The following is a 24,425-nucleotide window of genomic DNA, read 5'->3' on the forward strand; positions in this document are numbered from 1 at the left end:
TCCAGAGAGGTAGACTTTAAAGGGAGACAATTTCCTTTTGCCCAGCATCAACTGAACTCCTTCTTCAACCTCGGTGATGAAGTCAAGTGTCTCCAGACTCCCATGTCTGGTAAATGACAGCCCCTGATGATCCCTGCACACACAGACAGACTCTCTGCCAGCTGGTGGCACATCCTGGAATCACGTCGTGGGGAGGGGGGGGAAATCAGAGAATCCCAGACTGGTTTGGGTGGGAAAGGACCTTAAAGCTCATCCCTTCCATGGGCAGGGACGACTCCACCGGACCAGCTCACTCCCAGCACCCTGGACGCTCCCAGGGCTGGAGGAGCCGGGTGGGACCCCCCGGCACCGCCCGAGGGGGGGGGGGCAGGGCCGTGACGTCAGCGTGGCCTGGGGCGTGACGTCACGAGACGTGCACAGTCCGGTGGGCGGAGCCATAGCAGTGACGTCAGCGGTGTCTGATGTATGACGTCATCCATTCGCCCCGCCCCTCGGCCATGGCGGCGCCCTGCGCGGAGATGGAGCCGGCGGCGCCTCCTCCCTCCCCTCCTGCCGCTCCCGGTGCCGCTCCCGCCGCCGCTCCCGCCGCCTCGCCGGGCTCGGCCGGGCTCGTGTGCGCGCAGGGCCGCAACCTGCGGGCCGTTGTGTGCCAGCGCTGCGGCTCCCGGGTGCTGCTGCCCGGCGCCGCCACCTTCGCCCGCCGTGAGGTACCGGGGGGGGGATCCTGAGGGGAGCGGGCGGGGCGGGCGGTGCCGGGCGGGCGGTGACGGCCCCGTGGTGTCTCCGCAGCTCCTCCTGCCCGCCATGAGGAAGAAGGCGGCGGCGGCGGCGGCGGGAGGCGGCGGGGACGTGCTGCGGGAGCATTGGCTGGTGCGCGACATGTTCTCCTTCGAGAACGTGGGCTTCACCCGCGACGTGGGCAACGTGAAGTTCCTGGTGTGCGCCGACTGCGAGGCGGGGCCCATCGGCTGGCACTGCCTGGACGACAAGGACAGCTTCTACGTGGCGCTGGAGCGCGTGGCCCACGAGTGACCACGGCCCCGGGCGCCGGGCTGGCAGCTGGGCTCGGCCGCCAGGAGCCCCGAGAGCCCTGAGAGCCACAGCCCGGGCTGGGCACCGCAGTGTCTGACTGACTGACCTACAGCCCGGCTGGACACCCCGGTGTCTGATTGATCTACACCCCGGTGTCTGATTGACTGACCTACACCCCGGCTGGGCACCCCAGTGTCTGACTGAGCACAGCCCACCTGCCCCGTGGTGTGACTGACCCACGGCCTGACTGGTCACCTCACGTGCCAGGGCCACAGGCTGAGCAGCACCAGGAAGCGCAGCCCTGGCACAGCCAGCTCCTCTCCCACGCAGGAGGGATGGTGGTGGTGGGAGGGTCCCCTGTGACCTGCAGGGACATCTCACCGTGACAGTTTTGCCAAATAACCCCATCTGCCGCTGTCTGCTCTGTCACTTCCCTCGTGGCTGCTGTTGCTCCAAGGTGCTGAGATGTCTCTCAGGCTGCTGGCTCTGTGACACCTGTAAATGTGGGCACTGGGAAGGGGCGAGGGGAGGACACGACTGCTGCACTGAGTCGTCGTGGCAGCTAAAATTGTCTGACCTACAGCCAGAGCAGCTCCAGGGTTTAAGGCTGAATCTTCTGCTGATTTGCAGAGGGAACATTCCCTGCCCCAAGGCCTAACATTGACATTCTCCCAGAATCTCATCCCACCTGACAGCTGTGAGAGTGAAGTGAGTGTAAGGCATTCCAGCTAACCCGTGTGCAGTTCCATTAACTGAGTACCTGGAAACCAAACACAGTACAGGTAAAGCAGCAAATAAAGAAAATGTGCCAGATCACAGTGTTTTCAGGCAGCAAGAGTGAAGAGGTTCCAGCCTGAAAAGGATCTGAATCATTGGACAGGCAGTGTGCAGTGACTGTGTGTGTCAGTGCTGAAGCATGTCAGAGTAGCCACTTGTGTATGTGTTAAACAAAGAAGTCAGCAAGGAGTTTCTCTTCTGTAAAAGCACCTGGGAAGAGCAGCCTGGTATATTGTGACCAGTTTTGGTCTCTGCCTTTTAAAAGCAGGGCACAAAGCTGATTGAAAGTGCAAGGAGGCTACAGCAGTTTATCATGGCCCAGTTCATTCTCTGTTGCAAACTGCAGATTGAGTGACAGAGCAGCTCTCCAGGGGTGCTCTGGTGTCCCTGGTGCTGTGTCTCTGCTCATGAACACTTGGGCACCAACCCAGCTGGGAAGGCGCAGCTGTCACTGTGCTGGGATGATGGAGTTGTTTGGGCCACCAAACTCAAGGTGGGTTTTACCTGCAGATTAAGGATGTTGCTGCCTCCAGGCCGTGGGAGGGACCTTTCCCTCACCCCTCTAGTGAAGCAGTTTTGCTGGCAGGAGTCTCTAAGGCAGCACAGCCTTGGGCAAGGCTCCCAGAAAGGCCTCCTGACTGTGGGAGAGGGAGAAATGAGTCCCTTCTCCTTGCAGGGTTTGAGCACCTGCACTTTTAAGATTTGGGGACTCTGCCTTAATGTAGAACAATCAAGGTGCTGGTTCTCCTGGGGCTGTTCCATCAGGAACCTCTGCTGTGGGCAGTCAGGATTTTTCAGAGGAGGGAGAGGAGCAGAACTGGGGGGCTGAGGCTCCTGCTGGAGCACGAGGCGAATCCTGTGCTGTGCCCTCGTTAAATGTGTCAGATGCACATTTGACATGAAAACTGCTGCTTCCCTCCTGCCCTTCCTGTCTCTTGGTCCTCAGCCCAGTGACTCAACAGGTTCATCAAGGAGATGTACCTCAAAAGGCAGGAGAGCTTCACTGGGGTTCTGCACAGGCACAGCAACATGGTGGGATCGTGTCACTAATTTCACACTTTCACTTGGATTGTTGTCTGTTGGGGAACGTGTTTTGACCTGTAATGCCCCAGTTATAGTCTGTGTTACTTAAATATAACATGTGCTGCACAAGCTTTGTTTGGAAGGCACCGCTGTGCAAAGCAGGTTGTGGAAATCAGCTTGGCTGGCGCTGAGTAAATGACCTTCAAAAAATGGTACCTGTGGGTTGCTGATACTGGGGAGTAGTGGGTAGCACGGGGACAGAGCTGGGGGGTGGTGGCAGCTTTCCCAGTTAGTGGAACACTTCTGGGTGGATGGGAGACCTCAGGTCAGAGGCCTTCATATCAGAATGGCAGTGATTTGAATCCACCTTGATGCAGCGCTGCTCAGTGGTGGGGAGTGCTGGGGGCTCCTGGGAGCTCCTGCTGCCCTTTGGTGGCAGAAGGGAGGTGAGTCCTCCGTGGGATCCAGGTGTGCTTCCTGCTGACTCCCAAATATTAGAATAGGATCACGCAGACTTTGGAAAGGCTAAGAAGAAATGAACGGTCTGACGGGAATTCTTGAGACGAAGCTTTTGTGCCATGAGATTCTTGGGATCTTTCAGCCTCATGTAGGGTTCCTGCAGGTTGGAGAAGCTGTGAGAGTCCCCTGAAGTGCAGGTGGCCCAGGCAGGGACCTGGGGCAGGTGAAGGGCTGTTAGCACAGTGTGGTTACAAAGCCAAGCGGTCAAGGCAGAGAATGCTGATACTGAACTTGCTCATGAAATGCTGATCTGTGTGCAGACACTGCTGCAAGTGCTCTGGCTGTCATGGAGGGAGCCTTGCGAAAGGAAAGCAGAGCCCAGCCCTTTGGGGTTCCACTCTGGCAACTCAGGCACATCCTGCACTCAATTGGACACTCCCTGCGGGGGAAGGACCAGGTATAAACAGGATTTAATCAGTGGAGATGTGCCCATTGCACACATTCAGCATTCTGGAAGGCAGTGATGCCTCCCCTTTTAAAACTACTCTGGCTATGTCTTCTGCACTCACCATTCCCATATTTAAGAATTCCCAGCCCATCTGGGTCAGGGAGTGTTTAGATTAGGAATTAATTCAGCCCTGTCTAGTTGAATTGTTTTCAACCCTAAATGAAAGATATTTCTTGGCACCCAGTAAATCTTGCAAAAGATTTTTGGAGAATCCGTGGAGGTTTGGTCTGAGATCAGTAGATTAAGCATTTCCACTAGGGAACATTCTCCCCAGATTGTTGCTCTGTTTGCTGAGTGCAGCACTGGAGATAAAACGTGCAGGTCTGTGTGATGAGATACGTGGTTGTCGTGGTTTAGGAATGGTATTCCCCAGTTCAGTGCCCCCACTGAGACTCTCCCAAACCAGATGCCACTCGCTTCCCTCCCTTTCCATCCTCTTCCCTCTCTGCTCTGGGGATAGGGTTGAGAACTGAGGGCACAAAAGGTGAAAATCATGGGTTGAGATAAGAACAACTTCCTGGAAACGAGATGAGAAAACCAGTAAAAGCAACAATATTAATAGCAGAAAATATAAGACAAAGAAACGATTTACACAGGAAACCAGGACAACAAACAAATTCTGACCAGCTCTTGCCCATCTGCCACCAAGGGAGGGTCCCTTCCCCTGCCCCTGGTGATGATGTGGGTGGTACAGAACAACCTGGCCATGCCCTGTGGCTCCAGGCTCTGCCCCCTCACAAGTACTGAAAAAAAGACTGGGAGAGCTGCAGTGGTTTTTTATTTCAACCCAGTCTAGTGAACCCAGTTCCACTCTGGGTGTCTTCTGCTGTTCCCATGATATGTTTAGTTCACATCAATACATTCAGGCAGGAAAGGACACGGTGCTGGCTGCTCCTGCAGCTGTGGAGTAGTGACAGCACAGCCCATGACAGCCAGACCTGAATGGCCAGATGAGCCTGTCTGGGCAGACCACGGCCACAGTCAGGCCTAAACCAACAAAAATCTCAGCACACAGCACAGGAAAGTACTGGTTTTCCTCATTCTTGCTAGCTCTACTGTGTAGAACAGTTTTCCTTACCTGCTGTTCCCTTGCCAGGCTACAGAGGGGGGAAAAAAAAAGAACAACCCTCTGTTTCTCTTCCCCACCCACCTCTTCAAAAGACTAATGAAGGTGCTGCTGTACCTGATGCCAGGAACCTTGTCCCTCCCCAGCCTCTGCAGAGCTGACAGTGCATTTTGCACCAGCCAAAGGTCAGGGCTGTGCAGTAGGAGGCCCTGTAAAAGTCCAGCAGCTCTAGGCTGGGTGTCAGACCTGCTGGCTCGAGGAGAAGGGTTACACCATACCTGATGATCCATTTCTCATGTGTACAGTCACGCCAGGATTAAAACACAGACCAACCTCTCACCCTCCCCCACAGCACCAAAACAGCCAGGAGACATCACCAGTGCAAAGGGGGACCTGCAGCAGCACAACATTCAGCCCAGTTCCTGTGACAGGTGTCCCTGGGCCCTCGTTTGCCCCAGCCCCAGGTTGTGCAGAGGTCAGGGAATAAATCCCTCTGTGGGAGGCACCTTCCCCACCTCGGCCTCAGGAGAGCCCTGAGCTGCCAAATCAATCCCATCCCCTGCACCAGGAAGGGAGAGAAGTGGCCATGTTTGTGAATAATTAACTGTGTCACACCATCTCTCCCTCTGACACTCAGCCCTGGTCCTGATCCCAGCCATGGGTGTTCCTGGTGCTGTTTCATCTGACCTGACCAGGAGGAAACCTCGTTTTGGGGAAAGCATGAAGAAAGAATGGAAGCAAAGGATGGAGTACCTGGTGTAACACTGGTGTTTGCAGCTAATGAAGATTTTAGAGGGCAAACGACCCAGGGAGTCATGAGCAGGTGGCCATAAAGGCTGCAGCTGGCATGTCAGAGGTGAGAGGACTGACAGATCTGTCTCTGCTCACCTGGGTTGAGCAATTCACTGTATGAGAAAGTGAAATCCATGTTAAGGAACTGGCTGCTCCTTCCTGCTGTCAGCTGTTGAGAGCACACTCCGTCCCTTCACCAGCTCCCAGCTGATGCCCAGGAGCAGCTCCAGATCCTGCATCTAAAGTAATTAATAAAATCAATTATATTACAGACAGACAGAGTCATTCAGAGCCACAGAATAAAACCTGTCACTGAGGAGCAAGGAGCTGCAGAGCTGCAGATTCAAGGAAGTTTCATCCAAATTCCTGGAGAAGCCCCAGACCCACAGTGCAGCCACAGAGGCTGTATCACAGATAGCACATCCAGCATTTTCTGAAGGTTGAACAATTGTATCAATACTATTTAGGTTTTTTCGCCTTCCTCCACCTCTGTCCTTCTCTCTTGATCCTCTGATCCTTCCTTTCTGGAGTGTTTTTGCCCTTCTTTTCTTTCAGGGTGCACCCACGCAGGTTTCACTCCACACCCTGGGCTGAAACGATCACAATGGGGTTGATAACAGCAGTAGCAGCATCCTCAGCAGGCATCAGTTCCCTGCCCTCGGGATCAGCTGGAGAGATGGGGTTCATCCCTTCCCACCACTGGTTCCAGCCAAGTACAGACCTGGCCTGACATGATTTCATCACACTCATATCAGAAGTATCACCTTTGTCCAGGCTGCTCTCAGGAGTGGAGGGATCCACACAGGAAGAGGGGCATTTAAACACCAAAGGTGATTTCAGTAGGATCTACATGGCTCTCCAGATCTGGCCCTTTGGCTTTGAGTCTCTTCCATTGTGTGACTCTTTATCCCAGTGGCACTTGCCACAGGCACTGTTGTGGAGCTGCCTCCAGGCTCCTTGTAGAGGGGTTTGCCCACATCTCACTCACAGAGACAGCACTGCAGGACTGGGGGCCCCTGGGTGCCCACCCGGCAGGGCTGGGGCTCTCAGGGTGTCTCCAGGCAGCTTCTGGGCCCAGGGACGGCGATCCCAGCTCAGGACAGCGATCCCAGCCCGGGGACAGCGATCCCAGCCCGGGGACAGCGATCCCAGCCCGGGCACAGCGATCCCAGCTTGGGCACAGCGATCCCAGCTTGGGCACAGCGATCCCAGCTCGGGGACAGCGATCCCAGCCCAGGACAGCGATCCCAGCGCGGGGACAGCCATTCCAGCTCGGGGACAGCGATCCCAGCTCAGGACGGCGATCCCAGCCCGGGGACAGCCATTCCAGCTCGGGGACAGCGATCCCAGCTCAGGGACAGCCATTCCAGCTCGGGGACAGCGATCCCAGCTCAGGACGGCGATCCCAGCCCGGGGATAGCCATTCCAGCTCGGGGACAGCGATCCCAGCTCGGGGACAGCGATCCCAGCTCGGGGACAGCGATCCCAGCTCGGGGACAGCCATTCCGGCTCGGGCACAGCCATTCCAGCTCGGGCACAGCCATTCCAGCTCAGGACAGCCATCCCAGCCCGGACACAGCGATCCCAGCCCGGGCACAGCGATCCCAGCTCGGGGACAGCGATCCCAGCTCGGGGACAGTGATCCCAGCTCAGGACAGTGATCCCAGCTCAGGGACAGCGATCCCAGCTCAGGGACAGCGATCCCAGCTCAGGGACAGCCATTCCAGCCCGGGCACAGCGATCCCATCCTGGATCCGCGCGCGAGCCTCAGGAGGGCGGCTCCGGCCTCGGTTGGCGGGAAGACCAAACCCCGCCCCCTCCCCGCCCCCGGTTACGAATCCACCAATAGCTGTGGCAGAAAGGTGACAGACACCCTTGCCACCCAATGGCGCCCAGCCGAGCCCACGCCGCGCTAATGAGCGGCGCGCGGGCAGCCCATGGCCCCGCCCCCGCCCTTTATAAGGGTGAGCCCGGGCAGGACTCCCGCTTTCGGTGCTGCTCAGACACGTTGCGCGTCTGTCCCGGCGCTCCCGAGCCATGGTGAGCGCGGGGTGGGGGGCGCAGGGGGGTCCTGTGCGCTGCGGGAAAGAGGGGGAGAGGGGCGGGACACGCGGGCCCGCCCTGGCGGCGGGGCGAAAGGGGCGGGCGGGGTTGCCCCCGGCGGGCCGTGTCTCGCCCCGGAATGTCGTTCCCGCGTCGCTCCCGCCGTCTCCTCCCAAAATGGTGGCGACCCCGCCGAGAACATGGCGGCCCGCGGGACCCTCCGCCCCGGGCACCGCCGTCCCCTGTGGGGAGCCCGCTGGGTGTGACCGCGGGGGAGCTCCGTGCGGGACCCGCGGAGGGGGAGCAGGGAAGCTCCTTCCGTTCCCTCCCGCGGGTGTTCCCCGGGTGCCGCTCGCTGCCCGCGCCCGCCGCGGTGTGAGGCGTGGGGAGCGCCGGGAAGGAGCTGATGTGGAGGGTTCCTGGGTGAACGACCCGGCAGGCTGTGAGTCACCTTGAAGGGGGAGCGGGAAGGTGTGACCAGACGTCCCACAGGACAGGGTTCAGGTGCTGAGCTGGAGCCGGGGATGGGGGTGTTGGCCTCCTGCATCTCTTGGGGGAAAGAGGCTGTCAGAAGGTTACATGAGCTTAACAGAATGTAGCCAGACCGCTCCTGTAGGCTTGTGAATGCGTGGGAAATATGTATTGAACTGCAGATGGTTACAAGTTAGAGTACTGATGGGGTGTGTTAATGCCCTTGTCCTTGCACTTCCCTGGGGAGCTGTTTCTGGTCACGCTTTTTAAATAAAGTCAGATCAGGAGTGTGAATACAGCCCCTGTCTCTGCCAAGGATACAGGTTCCCTGGAGTCCTCCCAGGGGAACCACGTTGCTCTGTATGATGTGCTGTTGAGCTTGGTCGGAGCTGGCACAGCCTTTCTCGGGAAATCTGCCTTTCCATCGACCTCACACAGGTGGAGCTGGACCTTAAATACTGTGCTGGGGAGTGCAGGGGACCCACAGCCTGACCCAGTGGTTTGATGGAGGGAGCTGGAGGCTTTAACCCAGCCATGAGTGCAGGGGCTGAGTCCGCAGCTGCTGGAAGGGCAGGGACAGAGGACAGGCCAGTCCCCTTCAGCTGGAGCCACATCCCATAGGGAAAGGAGGCAGAGACTGGGATGGAGAAATTCTTCCTGAATTTTCACTGAAACTGTTTCTGTGCTTGCAAATAATGTATGTAAGTGGGGGAGAGCATTACTTCACTAAAAAGAAGGCATTCTGTGTTATGGCTTGAATGCAGCACTGTCTGTAGTACACATTTAAACTCTAATAATTACAAATCTCCCCTCAGTGATGTGTGAAGGCCCTGAGCTGTAATGAGTGTGACAGCTCTCCTGCCTGTCATTGCAGCTTGGAGATGATACTTTCAAAGCTCGGATTTTGGTCTGGTTTTTTTGTATTCTTGATGCTGTGAAAAGACCACACAGAGCAAAATGGGCAAGAGAGTATTTTAGTGTCTGACAAAGATTTGTGTTTAATTAAATGGCTATGTACTACTTAGAATTCCTTGGTAAATAGCTATGTACTACTTCGAATTCCTTGGTAGGGTTGCAGGGAAGCAGGTGAAGGAACTCTTGAAGCAGGATGAAGAGCAGCAGGCCAGGGCTGATTCCCAGTTAGTGCTGTTTGTACTGGTGCAGGGAGTCACTGCCCCATGTGCTGAACTTTGCACTTTGTCAGAATAAACATGCCAAAGGTTAATGTGCCGTCTGTAGCACCTGGGCTGTGCCTGTGTTGCCAAGTTGGACTCTCAGACATACATTTTCTTCGGAACACGAGTCACTGCTGTTGCTTTGTGTGGCCTTAATTCCTGAGACGCTGGAAAAGCTCATGTGCAGTCTGATGTGCATTTACCTGGCTTGGGCCTGGTGATCATGGAATCCTCTGAGTTGGAAGAGACCCACAGGGGCCACTGAGTCCAAACCCTGGCCCTGCACAGGGCACCCCACAAATTCCACCCTGTCCTTGAGAGCGTTGTTCAAACCCTCCTGCAGCTCTGGCAGCCTTGGGGCTGTGCCCACTGCCCTGGGGAGCCTGTTCAGTGCTCAGCCACTTTTTAGGGGAGGAATCTTTTCCTGAGATCCAACCTGACCCTCTCCTGACACAGCTTCATGCCCTTCCCTCGGGTCCTGTCCCTGGTCACCAGAGAACCCTCTGCTTCCTCTGATGAGGAAGGTACAGACCATGATCAAGGAACTGAGCACTTTGTGTGCAGCAGTGTGGTGCGAGGCCTGATGGTCTGTATTAGTGGAGGGATACAAAGGGGTTTGTCAGGCAAAGACTTCCTTGCAGGGTGTCAAAAGTTTCCTGAAGGGATCAGGAGAATCTTGTTCTGATTTTATGTACATTAAATGAAGTGACCCTGGATCTTGGGGAGGGTTTTGGTGCCTCTGGTGGGTGGGCTGGAGTCTGGGTGATGCTGTTCTGGACACTGAGGCCAATGACAGGTGCAGTCACCAGCCTTTCTAAATATTCGGTGCTTGGTATGAAGAGAGGAGTTGGCTGAAGGATTTGGAAGAGTTGATCAGACTCTTCCTGTCTAATTGAAGAACAACAAGGAGGAAGGAGCTTGTAAAAACGATCGTGTCCGAGAGGGTCTGTTTGGGTGGAGCCGTTGATGATTGGGGCTTTTGTGTTCTGTTGCTTTGTGCCAAATACCCCCCAACACCCAGACAATAAGGCCAACGTTTCAATGGCTTTGCAGGCTGGGAGTTCGGGGGGTGGGTGTGCAGGAGGTTTGCTAAACAAGGGCGGTGCTGTTGGTGCTGAGCGATCCCTTTCCGTCCCGCAGCGCGAGTGCATCTCCATCCACGTGGGCCAGGCGGGCGTGCAGATCGGGAATGCCTGCTGGGAGCTGTACTGCCTGGAGCACGGCATCCAGCCCGATGGCACCATGCCCAGCGACAAGACCATCGGAGGAGGGGACGACTCCTTCAACACCTTCTTCAGCGAGACCGGGGCGGGCAAGCACGTCCCTCGGGCCGTGTTTGTGGACCTGGAACCTGCAGTCATAGGTAAGAGTGTCCTTGCACAGTCCCTTGCACATCTTTGGACTAAGGAGTTCATTTCTCTAGCCCTGAAAAAAAAAAAAATGCTTTGGGGGCTGTAAATTTTTTACTTGCCTGCACCTTCCTAGTGATGGAAAAGGCTCGGCTTTGTTTTCATTGCTGTGCAAGTGTGCACTGTGAGCTCTCAGGAATTTCAGTATTACCCTCTGCCAGGCTGTGGAGCTAAAAGGGTCTTGTGAACACACTGCATGCTTTTGCCGTGCAAGGAGCACTTATAACCCCTCGGAACAGTATGGAAAACGTGTGCTGCAGTCAGGAGAAACTCTTTAAAAAGATGTGAAAGTCTTGTTAAGCAGATTTCTTATTGTTCGTGGTGCTTTCCCAAAGCAATCTCCCACTCTGTGTACCTTTAATAGTGTTTAATAACTCTGAAATGAGCCCAAGCACCCTTGGCCATGCACTGACATCCCCAGGAGCTGTTGCCTTGTGGCTGTTGTCTCCTCTGCTGCTGGCCAGGTGGTGGCTCTGAGCAACCAGGAACAGCTGAGACATGAGGTGAGGGAGGGCAGGCAGCAAAGCTCTCACCTGGCCTCGGGGGGGAAGGGGAGCAGGTGAACCTTGGGACAAATGAAAGGTGGTGAGTGTTCAGTGCTCGTTAATGATGCAGGTGTGGTGTGGGGAGAGGGGCAAGAGGCTGTCTTACAGCTTGGTAATACTCAGGGTCACATCATGTGCCTTTCTCGGGGGATAGCTGCCCTGCTTTATTCCTGCCTGGCTGATGTGGAAATCACTGCTCCAGTTTCCTGGGCAGGGCTAGGATGAGACTCCCCATTCATGCAGGAAGTCCCTCTGCACTGAGTTTCTGGAAACTCACGTGCTGTGCATGCAGCAGCTCTGCAGCTGCCACAGGTGTGCACAAGGGACTTCTGTCCCTCTGGATCAGTGCTGCTCTGGGTGCTGGACATGTGCACCAGCTCTGTGGGTGTGGTGGTGAAACACCATCACAGTTTCCACCACAAAGATAGGGCAGTGACATCTGGGAATTCAACACAAGTGTCCTGAAAAGTCTAACTCAGCTAGGCTTAAAAAGATGAAGCACAGCATGTCTGGTTTAGCTGTTCCCTCAACTCTAAATTCTTTGTTCCAGCACACTTTGATAGTCCAGTGACTGAATCCTCTGAACTCTATCAGTTTTGTTACTTCCCCAGGACCATCCTGACTCACACTATCAGCTGCCTTTTTCCTTAGGTTCGATATTTTCCCTTATTACCCTACGTTTATCCTTTATAATTTGGAGTGCTAATACAGGAAGTCTTGGACACATGAGTATTTGGGATGATAAACTTCTCCAAATCGTTCTTGTTTTGATGCAGTCTTAGAAATACTTTAGAATGTTGGATGGCAGAACTGCAGTGGGAGCTGCTCAGCCTAAACTGGTTTGAACAGTAACTGTATTTTTACATCTGGAATTCTACTTATCTTTGTCTTGCTAGCTCTTTTTCAGATTAATGAATACAGGCAACTTCAGCTGCAGTTCACAAAGCTCTGTGCTGTCCACCTGATTTTAATTAAAGGATGCAATACTGCATTAGCACACAACTCAAGAATGGCTTGAGCTAAACCAGAGACAAAGCTCTGCTGAGTGCCTTTGTACCTCTTAGGGCAGAGCTTTAGTCTGCTAGGTGTAAGTGCATATTTCTGGGACTAGTGGAGATGGTAACTCTAAATCAGTCTCCCAACGTGTAGCTGCTGGGGGATGCTGTGTGTGCATCTGCATTGCAGGATTTCAGCTGCTGAGCTGCAAAATGGGCCTAAAGTTGTCTTAAACTGGAAGAATGATTCTGCTGCCACAGTCCAGTTTTAAATTGCCCTGGCAGACCAGTTTTAAACTCAGGTGTAGAATGGAACAGTTTCTTAAGGAGTAACTTAATTTTTCTTAGTGATTCAACATTCAGGCTGTAGAAGGTATTGTCACCTACTGATTGGTAGATCAGGTTGCTTTTACCTTATTCTGGACACCCTCAGAAGTCTGAAAAACCTGGTCAACATAGAAAATGAACTTCTAAGTAATATTTACATATTATGTAATAATAATTATCTCGTCTCTCCCCAGATGAAGTTAGGAATGGGACATACAGGCAACTCTTTCATCCTGAACAACTGATATCTGGTAAAGAAGATGCTGCAAATAACTATGCTCGAGGTCATTACACAGTTGGGAAGGAGATCATTGATCTGGTTCTAGAGTGTATCAGGAAACTGGTGAGGCTCTTCTTTACTGAAAGCTCTTAAACATCTTTGTTTGCCCTGTTTTCCAGGATTTGGAAATGAGATTATTCAATACATAGTTATTCAGTACATAAGCTGTGCATTATATTTTTTGTGGTAGGAGAATCTGTGGGCTTTGTCTACATCTGGTTTTATTCTTAGCCAGCTGAGAATGGCTGGATTGTTTCTGTCAGATATGGCTTTCAAGTGGCCTAAAATGCTGATGAGGCACCTAAGACTTCATATATGGTTTCTTGTTCAACTTCAGAAAGCCAAGACAAAAATTATGATTCACATTGTTGGCTGCTGGAAAAGGATTGGTCTGTGACTGTGACTCTTTCAAGGAAGTTTAGATAGGAATGTTTCCTTCCATGGTTTTAGACATTTCCTGCTGTTATGATTTCTGGATTAATTCTATGGTAATAACAGCAGAAAAGAAACAAATCTCAGATGTTTCAGGCTCCCCAGTACTTTGATCATGTGGCAGATTTACCAAGATGGCAGCTTAGCAGGTTTGGGTTCCCTTTTTAGGACTGCTAAGCATGGACATTACCCAATCTGTGCCACAAAGGTAGGAATTCTCATTGCACAAAACAACTCAGGTGCTTTGATATGGAATGCTAAGTGTGTCTCTGTGAAAGGTGCACCTTTTGCAGATCACAACTGGAATTATTCTCAGCACTTGGCTGCCACAGCCTCTAATTAAAGCCAAGATAAGTTTGCAGCAGGCTGTACTTTGACCTGAAAAACATGGTTGTAATTTCTTTTTACAAGCTGTTGGAAGTCCCTGTCAGTGCTGGGAGTTGAGCTGAGCATCGTGTGGCACCTCTCTGTGAGGACAGGGCTGTCTCATTGTGTCATCTGAGAAGCCTGGCCTGGCTGTGTAATACCCTGTGACAGCTCACTCCCCTGGAGAGATGCATGCTTGGCACTTGTACAGGATTAGAGCAGGAGCTCTGGGATGGGGGATTGTTCCACTTCTGTGCAGGTAGAGAATGTCAAATCGGTGTAAGGCATGGATGGTGTGTAGGTCTTCCAGCATTACTGCTTGTCTTGCTCATTGTTAATGGCCTTGGCTGAGAATTGGGAATAAGGGAGCAATTTGAAGAGGTTTAAAACAGGCAAGAGTGCAGTGTTTTTCATGGGACACCTCCTTGATTACTGGTGGATAAATTAAATCCAGTACTTCTGAAGCTTGAACAGGTGGTATGTGTCAGAATTCAGAGCTTTCTTGAGCTTGTTTTGGGATGCTTAAAGTCCACATGATGACTCAAACACCCATGTTTTCTCTTCCAGTCAGATCAGTGCACTGGCTTGCAGGGTTTCCTGATTTTCCACAGCTTTGGGGGAGGCACCGGATCCGGTTTCACCTCCCTGCTGATGGAGCGGCTCTCGGTCGACTATGGGAAAAAATCCAAGCTGGAATTCGCCATCTACCCTGCACCCCAGGTCTCCACAGCTGTGGTGGAGCCCTACAACTCCATCCTGACCACCCACACCACGCTGGAACATTCCGACTGTGCCTTCATGGTCGACAACGAGGCCATTTATGACATTTGCCGCAGAAACCTGGACATTGAACGCCCGACCTACACCAATCTCAACCGCCTCATCGGTCAGATAGTGTCGTCCATCACCGCCTCCCTCAGGTTCGACGGTGCCTTAAACGTGGATCTCACGGAATTTCAGACTAACCTGGTGCCTTACCCCCGGATCCACTTCCCGCTGGTGACGTACTCGCCGATAATTTCGGCGGAGAAGGCCTACCACGAGCAGCTCTCCGTGTCTGAGATCACCAACGCCTGCTTCGAGCCCTCCAACCAGATGGTGAAGTGCGACCCCCGGCACGGCAAGTACATGGCGTGCTGCATGTTGTACCGCGGGGACGTGGTGCCCAAGGACGTCAACGCCGCCATCGCCGCCATCAAGACCAAGCGCACCATCCAGTTCGTGGACTGGTGTCCCACTGGTTTCAAGGCAAGTCCCAACCCCATCGTGGCTTTTCAGACTTCTCATTCGCTGTCCTGGGTACAGGGGGTGTGTTTGCTCGTTGAGCTGTTCTGTAGGTGCTTGGGGAGGTGTTTTAGGAAGTGGAGGTTTGGGGCTCTCACACGGAGCAGCTTTGTGAGCGACGCGTTTGATTCGGCTCCTGTTGTCTCACTTTGATTATGGTCTCTGTCAAACACCACAAAGAAACTCATGGTCTCTTCTGCCTCTCCTGTAGGTCGGCATCAACTACCAGCCCCCCACAGTGGTTCCTGGGGGAGACCTGGCCAAAGTCCAGCGGGCGGTCTGCATGCTGAGCAACACCACGGCCATCGCCGAGGCCTGGGCTCGCCTGGACCACAAGTTTGACCTGATGTACGCCAAGCGTGCCTTTGTCCACTGGTACGTTGGAGAAGGGATGGAGGAGGGGGAGTTCTCGGAGGCTCGGGAAGATTTGGCTGCTCTTGAGAAGGATTACGAAGAAGTGGGCACAGACTCGGTGGACGGAGAAGATGCAGGTGAAGAGTATTAAATCCGACAGGGAATTGCAAGTCCTTGCCATTTTACTGCCTCTTTAGTAGCGATGTAAATCATGTCAACTGATTGGAATAAACTTCTTTAATCAAGAACTTTGGCAGTGTCCAAGCACTGTGTACACTCATTAACTATATGCATTCAGCAGTCCAGGAGATGGAATTCTTTTTTTAAGGAAGGCAGCTGAATAAAATGACCATGCTGTAGTTCAGTGAGTTCTTGTCCTTAAGACATTGCTATTTGAAGACACATTAGTGTCTTTTCCCCCAGAATGAGGCTAAAATGAACTGGAGCTTTTGCTGGAAGTTGTGGAAACAAAATGTAGCTAACTCAACTCCAAAGCTGGTGTCACAAGAGGCAGCAGGAACTGACCTTGTGTTACCTGTAAAAGATGCAACACCTCCAAAACCAAAGGCTATTTGGGTTGGTTTTCTCCTATTCTTAGATTTAATGAGAGCCAGTAACTTAGAGATGCAGTAACATCTCCTCCTGGATGGGGAGGAGATGCCCAGGAAAGATGTGCCCATAGCATGAGGAACTCCCACCTCAGCCAGAACCTGTGTGGTGGCTGCCCTTGTGTTGCTGTGTCCTCCCACAGAAGGAACTGGTGTCCCTGTCTGCAGCTCTCAGGAGTCAGACTTGGCCTGAAGCAAACTCTCAGGGTTAGCTGGCCAGGGTTAAACACTAGTTTTCCCTAAATCTAATTGTTTTGCAGAAGTAATTAGTCCACAGGTTCAGATATGAGCATTGCCATCCTTCTGTGTAAGCTGATGGAACAGGAGGGGATTTGGCTAATCAGGTTTATCTTCAGATGTGGACAGGCTCTGTCTGAAAGCTTCTGCGTGGACTGAGTGGGGCCCTGGGCACACAGTGAACCACAACCCAAATCACTTCCCTGCTGTGGAGTTGGATGACTGGGGAATCTCCCCCCAAAGGTGGAATAGTCAAATGTCAAGATGATGATTGAATACTGAATGCGATTGCAGGATACCAAAGTTTCTGACTCCAAGATGAGATTTGGGCTGGAGAATTCCCTGCTGCCCTATTTCAACCTTATTTATATTGCTTCTGATTTAACAGCAGAGTGTGATTGAGATGAAGCCTTGCAGCATGTTGGCTGCAGGTGTGCACACCTGCTTGGAGGGAGTCTCAGCTGGGGAATGTGAAATTCCTGAACTCCCTTCTGCTTGGAAGCCTCAGTGCTCAGGTAATGCTGCAGTTTCTGACATCCCCTCACAGTGTGGGGGTCCCAGTTGGAGCAGGGTAAAGCAGTCTTAGGGTTTTACCACTTCAGAGAGTGGCTCAGTGTCAGCCCTGCTCCTGGGCAGGATGTGTGTCAATCATACCTCGTGTCAATTGTACCTCCTGCCACTCAGCACAGCTTAGTGTGGCCAGTGTTCCACCGAGTTCCTTGTTTTGCTTTTCCTTGTGGTGTTACGATGCAGGTAGAAGTAACCATCAAGGTTATTTGTTGATGAAGTTATTTTCCTGCTTACTGGTTGATTGAGCAAATGTTTGGCAGGGGACAGGCACATTCCTTCCAGTCAGAACAGCTCCATTTCAGCACACGTTCAGGTTTTAGTGGGATGGCAGTGCCCATGAGAGGAGTGTGCTGTTTTATGCTGTTTGATGCCTTGCAGGGGTCAGCTTTTCACACTGCAGATCCTGTGTGGCCAGCAGATCATGGAGAGGGCTCTGTGCCACAAGTGCCAGCACCACGGTTTCCTTTGGAACTCCAGTGTTTCGGGGTTGGGGATTTCTGAACTGGCCTTCAGTGTAATCTTTTAGTAGGAATTTGGCTCTTCTGTGAGGAATTTGATTTCCCTGAGGCTTGGCCTGCTCTTGTCTCCTGCAGGAGTGTCTGGGTTTAATGCCCATGTGGATCACCCATATTTAGGACACTGTCAATGCAGTGAGAGTTGGCTCATGATGTGTCTGTGTTTTATCCAGTGATGAGTCTGTGCAGGGCCCAGCAATGAGCAGCCCTGTAAAAGCCTCCTGCCTATGGAATGCTGAGCTCTGGAAAGCTGGGAATCTCTCTCTGTGTAGGCAGATGAGATGCATTATGCCTTTAATTTTTAAAAGTTACATGCAATGCTACTTAGAGAAGATGTAATCTGAAACACCACTGGAGAAGGTTTCACAAGAGATGCTCTGTCACGTGGCAGTCACTGGACTGATGCTGCAAACACATCATACATTTCCAGCCTACATCACACTTGAAATTTCTCTTTATATTAGGATGAAGAAACACTGTTGCCTTAGCCAGTGGGCAGCTGAGCTCAGTGTAGGCATGTGTGGATGCTGAGCTGAGATAAGATAGGGGTTTTTCTCAGATACGAAGCCAAGATAATTACAGCAGGAAAATCCTGCTAACACTGCTCTTGCTTCAGAGAGCTGCAGAAAGCCTTAAACATGTTCTAATTACTGGCTCGATGGTTGGATGAACAAATGGGTGGCTCATCTGTTTCCTGAACTGTAGAGGAGATCTTGCACTGAATTAAAATTTGAGTTTAAGAGCGTGTACCTGGGACTTGCAGAGGCTCATATTAGCTGCTCCTTTAAGGGAACTGCTTGCTTTGCACTCTGAAAGCCTTTCTCTAATTCTACCCTTTAAATGTTGTTTTCTTTGATAAGAAATGCCCACAGTTGTGCTCAGCACAGTCATGTGCCTGTTTGCACTGGCAGAAGTGCAGGCATTATCTGGTGGTAACTAAATATATCTTTACCTGTGTGGTGACACAGCTTTCTCCAGGATTGAGATTGGCAATTAATAGCTCTCACCTGATGGAATCACTTGTGTGAGTCATGGAGTGAAGGAGGAGGAGGAGGAGGAGGAAGTGGGTTGGAGCCCCTGGCGGTCACTGTGAACTTTGTAAATTCTGGTGTTATCTGTAAGATCTGTTCTAGGAGGGTTCTGGTGCCCTGCCAGGGGAATGCAGTGCAGCAGAATCTGATTTCCACCCACTCTGCCCTCTGAAAAAGCAATCCAAGTCCCCTTTGCTGTGCTAATATCTGTATTATATATATAATCATGTACATTCCTAATTTCTATAGTAAGCATGCCACAGTGTAATTGTAAGATAAAAGTCTCACTTGGGCAGCAGAGGTAACATAAACCCAGAGCTACACATGCTGACACCTTTCTTACAGAGCAGACTTCTCAAATACAATCAGAGAGGGCTTCTGTGCCTCTGATAGGTGAAGTTCTGTCACACAGGTAACATTCACCCGTTCAGCCCATTGTTGCAAAGCAGGAGCTTTTCTAGGGGAGCTCTTTGGAGTTGGAATTGGTGAGGTTTTAAAGTGAGTAAGTAAAGAAACAACGGGGTGACTGCAGCATTGTGCTGGAAAAAAAAGGGAAGAAGATTGCAAATGACACTGCTTTTGGCAGCTTTTTTGGAAAATACAAAGCCTTATCTGAAAAAAAATGGGGAGTGTGAGTTGGTAGTAAAGATTGTCTGGAGATGCTGCACAGAAGCAAAGCTGCAGTGGTCACTGTTTATAGCCCAGAGCTGTTTCAGTGTTAATGAGATGGATTTTTCACTGGCCTTGCTGAAGTTTTGGTGTTTTTTTGAAGATTCCAGTTATTTTGCAGATTTTTTTGTCAATCACAGACTGTTTTAGGTTGGAAGGGACCTTAAAGCTCATCCAGTTCCACCCTCTGGTCTAGTGGGACACCTTCCATTTGTTCCAAGCCCCCTCCAACCTGGCCTTGGACCCTTCCAGGGATGGGGCAGCCACAGCTGCTCTGGGTAACCTGTGCCAGGGCCTCCCCACCTTTGAAATCACATCCCTTCTGTAAGTCATAAAAGTTCAGGAAGAAAAATCAGCCTGGTATTAAATGTGAAGATGCCATATCCTTTATAGGAGCTGTGAACTACCATGGCCAAGAAAGGGTGTAGAGGCTTCTGTCAGAAAAGGGATAGTGGATTGGGTGACTGACTGGATCTAGCCAGTTTTGTCATGTTTATAAGGATTACTTCAAATAAAAAAAGCATTTTCATTTGAACTCTGAAAACAAGGACTGGGTTTATAAGCAAATTCAGCAGTAAAGACCCGAAGAACAATTTTCCATCGTATTGCAGGACTCTCTGGAAGGGCTGCAGGGGTTTCTGTGTGTGTTGGGGAGGTGATGATGATTAATCCCTTCCTTCTATCTGGATCTGAACTGGAGGGAGGACTAACAGTGTTACTTCCAGACTGTGCAAAGACTTTGATCTACAGATTTTCCCTTAAAAGTTGGGCAAGCAGATTAAAGATGTGGAGTCTCAACTGGCTGTTAATGGGGAGAGGAATTGAGAGCATGACGAGGTGGGAGAAATTACATTGCTCTGAAGGTCTGGTAGGTGTTGGCTGATGAGACACTGAGAAATACCAGGACTCTAAATAAAAAAAAGAAATAATAATAAAAAGAGGAAAAGGGCAAGAGTCACATGAGGAGTGGTGCCTCGTGGAGCTTTCCAGTGAATTGAGTCTGTTAAACCCTGGGCTCCATCTTTCTGCTGCCATATCCCTGTTTCTTGGCTTTCTGCAGACTTTCCTTTGCATGGCCAGCTTCTTGTGGCATAAAACATCTCCACTTGTTTATTCTCAGATCTAATACTGAACAGTTTATTCGAAATGCAGGCAGACTTGGGAAGTCTTAAGTGAGTTACTCTTTATGAGAAAGAAAGGAGGTGGATCTGACTCCCTGTGAAATGAAGCACTGGATGGGCTCAACTTGGCTTTAAGAACCACTCCAGGCTTCTGTGTGACACCAGTAAGTGTGCAAGGGGTCTCTCAATTTTGGCCCAAAATGTGCAGCTGTGACTGTGTTACATCAGCTGCAAAGCTGAGAGGAACAAGTGTTTAAAACCTTTCTTTCAGGGGTTTCAAAAAAGTGGGGAAGAGAGGCCTGATCTTAAGCAGGAATATTGAAATTCACTTTATAAGTTTGGGACTGGAGATCAGATGGTCAAGGAGAAGTTGGAAAAAAAAAACTAAAAGAAATAAATGTTCAAGCTGATTTTTCCAGGCTGGGTTTGTGTCCATATGGATGTGATTGGTGCTGCAGAAAGGCTGCACCAAATGTGTTGCATTAGGCCTTTCTCCCCCCCTTCAGCTCTGCTCCCTTGGGGAGGTGATGGCTGATGTTGAGCTGCCATCAGCACTGTGGGGAGGGCCTGTCTGTGGCTTCCTCAAGAGCTGCAGGTCTTTTATCTCTAAATAGTTCAGGATTGAAATGGTGAGATGCTGTTGCTGGGCTCTATCTGCAGACTTATCTCTGTCTGCTCCTTACACACCAGTCAGCTCTGCTGCTTGGGCAGTTCATCAGACACATCAGAGGAGGAGTTTCGAGCAGTCCATAACTCTTCATAAACTGGGCCTGATGTTTGGTGGGCAGGATCCACTTTTCCAAACACATCTGTTTAGTTACCTGTAGCCTGAGTGAGGTGTGCTGGGATCCTTTTGCAATGCTGAGGGAATTAGGGGAGAGAAGATAAAGGGGAGCAGGGGCTTTTTCTGTCTGTTCTAAAGTTAGAATGAAGTGAATTTTTCCTAAGTGCCTGTTGAAAGCCAAATGTGTCAAGTCCAGAACTTGCATTTGAACTTCAAAAGGCTTAAATTGGGACTAATTATTTTGTCCCAAATGGCTCAAACTTACTGAGACTTTGCTCAGGAAGGGCAGGGGGGCTCAGCTTGGAGAAAAGGAGGCTCAAGGGGGGACCTTCTCACTCCTTCCAAATCCCTGACAGGAGGGTGGAGCCAGGGGGGATCCAGGGAACAAGGACTGGGAAACAGCCTCAAGCTGCACCAGGGGAGATTTCAGCTGAATAGTAGGGAAAATTTATTAATGGGAAGGGTTGTCAAGCACTGGAAGGGGCTGCTCAGGGCAGTGATGGAGTCACCATTCCTGGAAGTGCTCAAGAAACACGTGGATGTGACACTTGGGGACATGGTTTAGTCCTGGGCTCGGCAGTGCTGGTTGGACTCGATCTTAAGGGGCTTTTCCAACCTCAGGGGTTGAGATTCTTACCCTGAGGTTTTTCTCTGTCATTTCTGTGACTTTTCTCAAGACAAGAACCTCTGAGGTTCTTGGCTGTCAAGTGTTCAGTTCCTGTTTCAGAGGTGGCTGCTGGGAGGGCCTTGTTGCAGAGCCTCGGATTAGGGAGGAACTCTTCAAGAAGGCTGCCAAGGCCTTCAGCATCTTCATGTTGCTTTTCCTTTTTTTTTCTTTAGAGCTCTATGGCTGTAACTGTCAAAGGCATTTCATGTTCTTACATCACCCCCGCTTGCAAAAGCTGCACTTCAGTCGTTCTGCTGATTGTGGGGGATCTTTGTGGCTTTTCAGTTATTTCAAAACCCCGTTGTGGAACTTGCCTTGGGTGGCTGCTGCTGGTGTGCAGCGTTTCCAGGAGATGCTGCATGTCCCATTTTGAGAAGGGTGGTGTTTCCCAGCAGTTCTGGAGTTGATTCTGTGTAATTCTATATAAGTTGTCACAGGAGTGCCCCGTGCTGAGTTTTATATCTGTATATATTATGTATATTTTAGATCTTACCTGGCTATTGCTGTCCCTGTCCTCCCTCTTGTCTTCCCCATATAATAATACTCTTACACTGCCTCTGGCACTGAGTTTTATGTTTAATTGGCAAAAAAAAAAAAACATCCCTTTCTGCAAGAAGGGCACAGTTTTCTTTTGCTCTCATGAACTCTGGGTAGGATTAACTGGGTGCTGGAGCAGGGAGGGAACTGTGGGATACCAGGGGTCAGCCACAGCAGCTCCACTGTTCTCTGCTGACTGGGACAGGGTGGTTTCTGCCTTTGTTCTCCACAACTTCCATGGTGTGTCTGTGTGGAAGGCAGAGCCTGTGCACAGGTGGAAGTGTCCCAGTCACGTCTCAGTGAGTTAGGGACCACTTTCTGCCATTGTCCACAACTGCTTTTGAATCTGGTGTTAATGCTTTGCAGGGAGCACATATGGAACCCAGAGAGGGGGGGTTCCTATTCCCTGACTTCCCTCATAATTCCAGCAAAACTTACTGGCCCTTCCATGCCGGGCACTCCTGTTTCTTGTTTTACTTTTTGCCGTGTTTAGTGTTTTATCTTCCCCTCTCTGTTTTCAAATTCTGTGCCTGTGTTTTTTCGCTTGTTCGCTGCTGCTGCAGATCCCAACAGAGTGTTTTGGCTCCAGCTTTGTCTATTAGAGCATATGTGCACTGGCTTCCTTGTTCTCACTGCCTGCAAGTATTTAATGCCTGGTGAGTGTGTTGGGTCTGCCTGATGAGGCTGAGGGGGGGCAGCCTGACCCCATCTTAACTCAGACTGTGTTTACTTTGGGTTGGGTGTATTGAACACTCACATGTGGTTAGTGCAGACACCTGTGTGCTGATACACCCCTTTTTTTCTTTGCTAATTGTAGGTGGTGGCAGAACAAGAACATTCCTCACTGTTGTACTTGTGGTCACTGAAGGCTTTTCTTGTCTAGTCTTGCACTTCCTTGCGAAAGGTGCTCTGAAATCTGTTGGAGACTTGGAAATTTTTGCATCACCTTCCTCAGGTGTGAAGGCAACAAGCCTTCCTTTGTGAAACTCCCTCAGAACTTGGTGCATTTGAAGGCCTGATTTTTTTGATTTTTTTTTTTCGACTGTAGAGTTTCTAAATTCTTTCCATTGCCAGGTTGTTTCATCCCATCCTTTCCCCTTTGAATGCCTTCCAGCTCCCCAGCTGGTTTTAGCCCGTGTGCCATCTCCCTGATTCAGCATCAGTCTGCCTTGGTATGATTCATGCAGTTTTTTGCCACCTTTGCTGACTTTGTCACCTTTGTCATCGGTATTGACTGAAATGTCTTCTCTGCCTTAATTCACGTAGCTCTTGCATGTTTGTCAGTGTACCCAAGTGATCTACAAGTATTTTTGCACCTTTAAATCCCTTTCAGAAGCAGTTTTGCCATGGCTCTTCACCAGTGAATGAGTACTTTAAACCCTAAACTTATGTCCTGGCTCCCTGTCAGCTTTGGACTGTAAATTTTTTGTGTATTTTAAGCGATCCACAGGGGCTTAGATGGCTTTGTGTGTACTTGCTGGTTGAAACTAGGCTACTAGCTAGGTGGGAGTGTTTGAGGGTGTAAATCCCTCTGGAATGCAGGTGTCCAGGCACAAGGATCCCCCAAATCCCGTGCTGTTGCACAAGGTAATGAGGTCTCCTCACTGCCTTGGTAATGCCACCTCTGGTGTGTCTGACAGCGAGTCCTGGAGCGTGTCTGGGTGACTGAGGGGGATTTGGGGCTGTAGCAGAGGCAGGAAGCCTGACTAGGAACAAGATTTGCTAATTTTAAACACTTTCTGCAGGAACAGCTTCTCTCCTTGCCCAGGCCTAGGGCTGTCACAGCATCAGGGGAGAGGGTGGGGGCTTATCTGAGGTGGCACAGCGTGGTGGCTCATGGTGACAGTGCAGGGCTGGCACAGGGCACAACCTCCCGAGCTCTGGGGGTTTTTCTGCTGCCTCTGCTCGCCCCATGCAGAAACCACAGCTGAGTTCAGATCCTGCTGGGGGGACCAGTCACGATGGCACTTTTTGTTTCACTGCAGCCAAGGGGTTGGGAGCAGAGAAACTGCGTTTTCACCTCTGAAATGGTGTTTTTTCTAAGAAAAAAAGATGCGCTCTGTGGTTTTGTGCATCGTGGCAAACTGTGCTTCCCAAGCTGCTCTGTTGTTGCCGGGGCTTCACCTTCTCAAGCATCGAGGCCTGAGGCTGAGCCAGTCACCCCAGGTGCCTGTACAGTCAGTGCAGAGCAGCAAGGGGGGTTTAGGGTGAGGTTACTCTGACCTATTTTAGGCACCTGCCTTAAGATAACAAACTTCAAAGCCTTCCCCTCACTGACTGTCAGTGCTCCATTGATGGCAGGTCCGTTGTCAGCCTCCACACTTGGAGAGAATCCCACCGGCTGCACG

At 51.1% G+C, this 24,425-nt stretch overlaps 2 protein-coding genes across 2 annotated transcripts; both read left to right on the forward strand.

Moving 5' to 3' along the window:
* The first annotated feature begins 497 nt into the window (after positions 1-497).
* Positions 498-5,932, forward strand: RABIF (RAB interacting factor). The gene is made up of 2 exons (XM_050327149.1): positions 498-707; positions 790-5,932. The coding sequence occupies exons 1-2, from the start codon at positions 498-500 to the stop codon at positions 1,030-1,032; spliced, it is 453 nt and encodes a 150-aa protein (XP_050183106.1). The 3' UTR covers positions 1,033-5,932.
* Positions 5,933-7,644: 1,712 nt separating this feature from the next.
* LOC126646084 (tubulin alpha-8 chain) lies at positions 7,645-15,584 on the forward strand. Its single transcript, XM_050327136.1, has 5 exons — positions 7,645-7,697; positions 10,487-10,709; positions 12,817-12,965; positions 14,268-14,948; positions 15,196-15,584. Exons 1-5 carry the CDS (start codon positions 7,695-7,697, stop codon positions 15,487-15,489), a joined length of 1,350 nt encoding a protein of 449 aa, XP_050183093.1. The 5' UTR covers positions 7,645-7,694; the 3' UTR covers positions 15,490-15,584.
* The last annotated feature ends 8,841 nt before the right edge of the window (positions 15,585-24,425 follow it).

Source organism: Myiozetetes cayanensis, unplaced genomic scaffold (genome assembly GCF_022539395.1).
Source record: "Myiozetetes cayanensis isolate MyiCay16 unplaced genomic scaffold, myiCay2020 scf32, whole genome shotgun sequence".
In the NCBI taxonomy this organism is placed as follows: Eukaryota; Metazoa; Chordata; class Aves; order Passeriformes; family Tyrannidae; genus Myiozetetes; species Myiozetetes cayanensis.